This window comes from Trypanosoma equiperdum (assembly GCF_001457755.1).
Source record: "Trypanosoma equiperdum strain OVI genome assembly, contig: ctg_1838, whole genome shotgun sequence".
Lineage (NCBI taxonomy): Eukaryota > Euglenozoa > Kinetoplastea > Trypanosomatida > Trypanosomatidae > Trypanosoma > Trypanosoma equiperdum.
This window is the reverse complement of record NW_027123880.1, coordinates 1,229-5,262: the sequence shown is the minus strand read 5'-3', so window position 1 is coordinate 5,262 and position 4,034 is coordinate 1,229. Positions and strand designations below refer to the sequence as shown.

At 44.5% G+C, this 4,034-nt stretch overlaps 2 protein-coding genes across 2 annotated transcripts; both read right to left on the bottom strand.

Annotated features, from left to right (window-relative positions):
- Window positions 1-1,501: 1,501 nt before the first annotated feature.
- On the bottom strand, window positions 1,502-1,840 carry TEOVI_000906000 (uncharacterized protein; the record flags this gene model as incomplete). The annotated part of the gene is made up of 1 exon (XM_067223325.1): window positions 1,502-1,840. One exon carries the CDS (start codon window positions 1,838-1,840, stop codon window positions 1,502-1,504), a length of 339 nt encoding a protein of 112 aa, XP_067079426.1.
- An 890-nt stretch (window positions 1,841-2,730) lies between these two features.
- Window positions 2,731-3,522, bottom strand: TEOVI_000905900 (Enriched in surface-labeled proteome protein 13; the record flags this gene model as incomplete). Its single annotated transcript, XM_067223324.1, has 1 exon — window positions 2,731-3,522. The coding sequence occupies one exon, from the start codon at window positions 3,520-3,522 to the stop codon at window positions 2,731-2,733; it is 792 nt and encodes a 263-aa protein (XP_067079425.1).
- Between the last annotated feature and the right edge of the window lie 512 nt (window positions 3,523-4,034).

The following is a 4,034-nucleotide window of genomic DNA, read 5'->3' as shown; positions in this document are numbered from 1 at the left end:
GCTCTGTTGACGGTCTATGGAGGAAGGTTGGGGGTTTACAGACATCGTTTCCGAGGATCAGCGGCCACGGGACCTTTTGGGCGTTTTGTTCTTGATAATATTTTTCGAGCTTTTCCAATGTCTGAGCTTGCTGCTGAACCATTTCCTTTAATTCGTCTATTCTTAATAACGTGGTTAACCTGCTCAAAGTGTGTTCTGTATTTTATAAGTTGTTCTTTACAGTCGCCCAACTGTTTTCTCAAGTATTCAATTTCAGCCTCTATAGCCGGTGTGACTCCCGGGAAATAGTGACTTTTGCGACACGAGGTTTTCCCTTTCCTCGAGGTTTCTCAAACTTTAATCAACACCGCCGCCACTGCGATTCCTTCATACCTCCAACAGAATGCCGATCAGTAATTCAACAACGAGGGCGTGCTTGTGCCTCTCGGTTTGCCGATGCTAGTCCGTCCTGGAAGGGAACTCCGGTCTAGCAGTCTCTCTCTTCACCTCACGGGTTCTATCAGCGACCAGTCGAGACAGCAGTTGTGACGTTTACTTTCCAATGTGAAGTAGATCCCCTGTAGATACCATCCCAACCCCCGCTGCCCAAAGTGCAGTGAAAGGGCTCACCCGCACCGCCGCATATTCTTCCGGCGCAATACACCGAGCGTTGCATAACTTAATTTTTTGAGGCTGCCACTGCAACCAACAGCAGGCGTGCACCCTCGCATACCATCCAACTGTCCCATAATAAAGCGATTGGCCTCGATGCGCCTACCCAGACGCTCCATGCCTGATTTCAAATTACAACCACTACGCTTTGAGAATCAACATCCCCACAATAGAGGTGTATGAAAAGCAGCTATTATGCATTTGTGTCACCGCTGTGCGCGGATGTTGTGGGTTCCACTGCCTTGACAACTGAGTGTGCCCCCTTTGCTAATTATGGTTCCTTTAATGAGCTTCAAATACGGTAAATAGTGGAAGAGGAATTAGATTTGTACAGCACACACTCATAGAAAGCGAAGCAGTGATACCACAATGGTTAAGTGCACCGCACTGCTCACATCAAATGGGGAAGGAACAAATTATGCACCGCGGCGATCCTCAGGAAATCAAGTTCCAAGTTCATTACCGAAGTCCAAGCGCGTTAAAAACTCACAACAAGCTGTAGGTCGGAGCTGTTGCAATTGATAGCGAATCCGTTGCGACATGAAGGAAGTGGCAATCCTTTTCATCCTACATGAGGGCATTCGTGCCTGAAATAATCAGATGGAGTTTGACATTAATGAGTTCAACGCCTCTACAGTGTTTGTTTGAGATTTGTATGAACTCAAACATCCCCTGCATCACCATGCAATTGTCTTCAGTGGGATTACACACATGCTTACGCTCCACACCTCTGAGCATCTCGTAACAAGTCAACCAAAAGGGCCCCGCCAACTTCCGTTTCTCTCGCTGCTGCTCTCATTCAATCAGTCATAACCATTATATTGTAAATGTTTTTTTTGTTTGTCAGGTTTCAGGAGGTTCCACTCGATGCTTTGGCCTTCGGGAGTCCCGCAACATCTCGAAGAACCGCCACAACGCTTCCATTCCTCTCACGGAGTTTCTGTTGTGCCACCTGCGCCTCCCAACCGCATTCACGCACCAAAAGTTGCACATCCTCCTCCGACACCGGGATCTGCGCCAACTCATCAGCTCGCTTCTTCTCAGCTAATTTCTTTTTCGCCACATCGGCATAAAGTTTCTGCATCCGCTGCTGCACCGCTTTCTCGTCATATTTCCGTACTTCTACTGCCTTTTCCGCTCCATCAGAAATTGTCCTCATGGATTTTTGCACATCGGATTGCCGAGTCATTGTTTCCAGGTGGAGGAAATAAAGAAGTGGGTGTCAGCAGTGCTTAATTTTGTCGACCGGAACCGCGTTAATTAGAGTCGTTACAAAATTAATGACTACTAAAGCACTTAACTTCCAATAATGTTGCAACGATGGGTGTGTGGAGTAGAATAACTCAGAGCAAAGGTAAAAAGTTGCACGTGGGTGGGGTGTGAAAATACTACCAGATACATTGACACGAGTGCAGGCTATTAATATTCATAACCCCGCAGTGCTAAAAGGACCTTTTAATCATTCCAGTGGTTCATACGCAACAAAATACAGTCACATCCATAAACCACCATTCAACACACATCAATATTATCATTGATACCGAGACAACTAACAGGATTTCAACGAGGCGAGTGAGGAGACAGAAAACTTCCCGAATATGGATTCAATTGGAAAGTACATAATACACACATTCCCATATTACGCTAACAACTTTGCAAGGTGGTGCTAACGGTAAAATGAGTAATACACAAAATGTATGTGGTATAATATGAAAGATGAAAAAGTAGGGAGGGAAAGGAAGGGGGGGCTCAAAGTAGTTTCCGTGCATGCAGTAACAGGAAGACCGCGTGTGCAAGATGTATTTAGACACTGAATAGTAGCCATGTGTTGTCCAATGCATATTTATCAGTCGTACATAGGGCAGTCAAAGCAACAAGGTGGGCGGGAATAAACGAGCAAGAGGGGGAAAAAAAACATAAAATAACATAAAAGGGGATGGGAGGCGTTCAAACAAAGAATGCCACCCCAAGCTCCTCACCACACGTGGAGTGGGGTGCTGGTATATGCAGCGAAAAGCAAAAGCAAAAAAAAGTATATCAAAGAGACGCAGTGGAATGTTGTCCGCAACTAACCGCGCATTACTTCGGATTGTTTTCAGCACTATTGCTATCAGATATGCCTTCGTTACTTTCTGTTTCCATTCTGGCATCGTCGACGTTTAGGACATTGACTGCATGTTTATTTGGAGTAGGAATGTCTTCCTCTTCTTCTTCTTCATCTTCCTCTTTTTCTGCATCCCTTCTCCATTTAAAAATTAAGAATACGCAAATTGCAGAAACGAGAGCCATAAAAAACAAAATGACGCCCGAGAAGGTTCGCAGAGCCGCGCAGCCCTCCCCGCACCTATGAAGTTTTTCACTTATGGTCGGGTTCTTGACGCTCAGGAGGTGCATGGCACCGTTGCTACCGGTTTCGCTGTTACCACCGTACTCATTGTACAAGTTGGTTGTGTGTTTATACGTTCCTTGCATTAGTAACGACGATATCTCGCTGGGATTCCATGTGTGCTGCATCTTCTCGCTCGGGGTACCATTTATCAAAACTTGCGTAATGGTCACTGTAACACTCATGTGTTTACCTCGAGTATTTACGTCGTTGATGTCAGCTGTGGTGTCGAAAGCGTGTCTCCGTAATATTTGAGCGTAAATATCAAGAAGAAGAGCCGTCTTTAGTTTCCTTTCACCCCCCGTATACACACCACCCCACTTATCGCCACTAAAAGTGATTACATGTTTCGATGTGCCCAACTGTTCTTCGTCAGTGGAATTATTGTCCCTCGGTGTTGCAAAGCAATTTTTCGAGAGAGTGGGCATGGGGATCAGCAACAGCATTGCTGCTGTTGTAAGAGAAAATGAAACCTTCACTGTCATTATGCTGAAAAGGGCTTTCTCTTTTCCTTTCTTTTTGTAAGCTACCCGTGTTTTACTTCTTTGCTCTAAGCCAAAACTTACCAATAATTCGAGTACGGTTGAAGAAAGAAAGAAAGGGGGGAGTGAAGGGAATCATGTTGGACAGAATCCACAACAAAAATTATAATTAACCGAATGGATCAACTTCATTGTCCAAACAGTCTCTGTTGTACTGCTGTTGTCGTCACCGTTCATTTGTGGTGAGGGAAGGAATTGTGTGTGCCGATTTATCCTTCCTGTTTTCTCTTAATAACGAGACAATAAAATAAGTGACCGTTAATATCTTTTATTTTCTTTTCTTCCCCCGGTACTCGAACCGCAAGGCGGGGGAGTCACATATAACGAGAGATCAAAGATACAAATAAATAATATAAAACAGCAGAAGGGCACACACACACACATACATACATACATATATATATATATACGTGTATGAGGGAACGAAATAAAGATAGTTTTTAACAAGGAGGAAA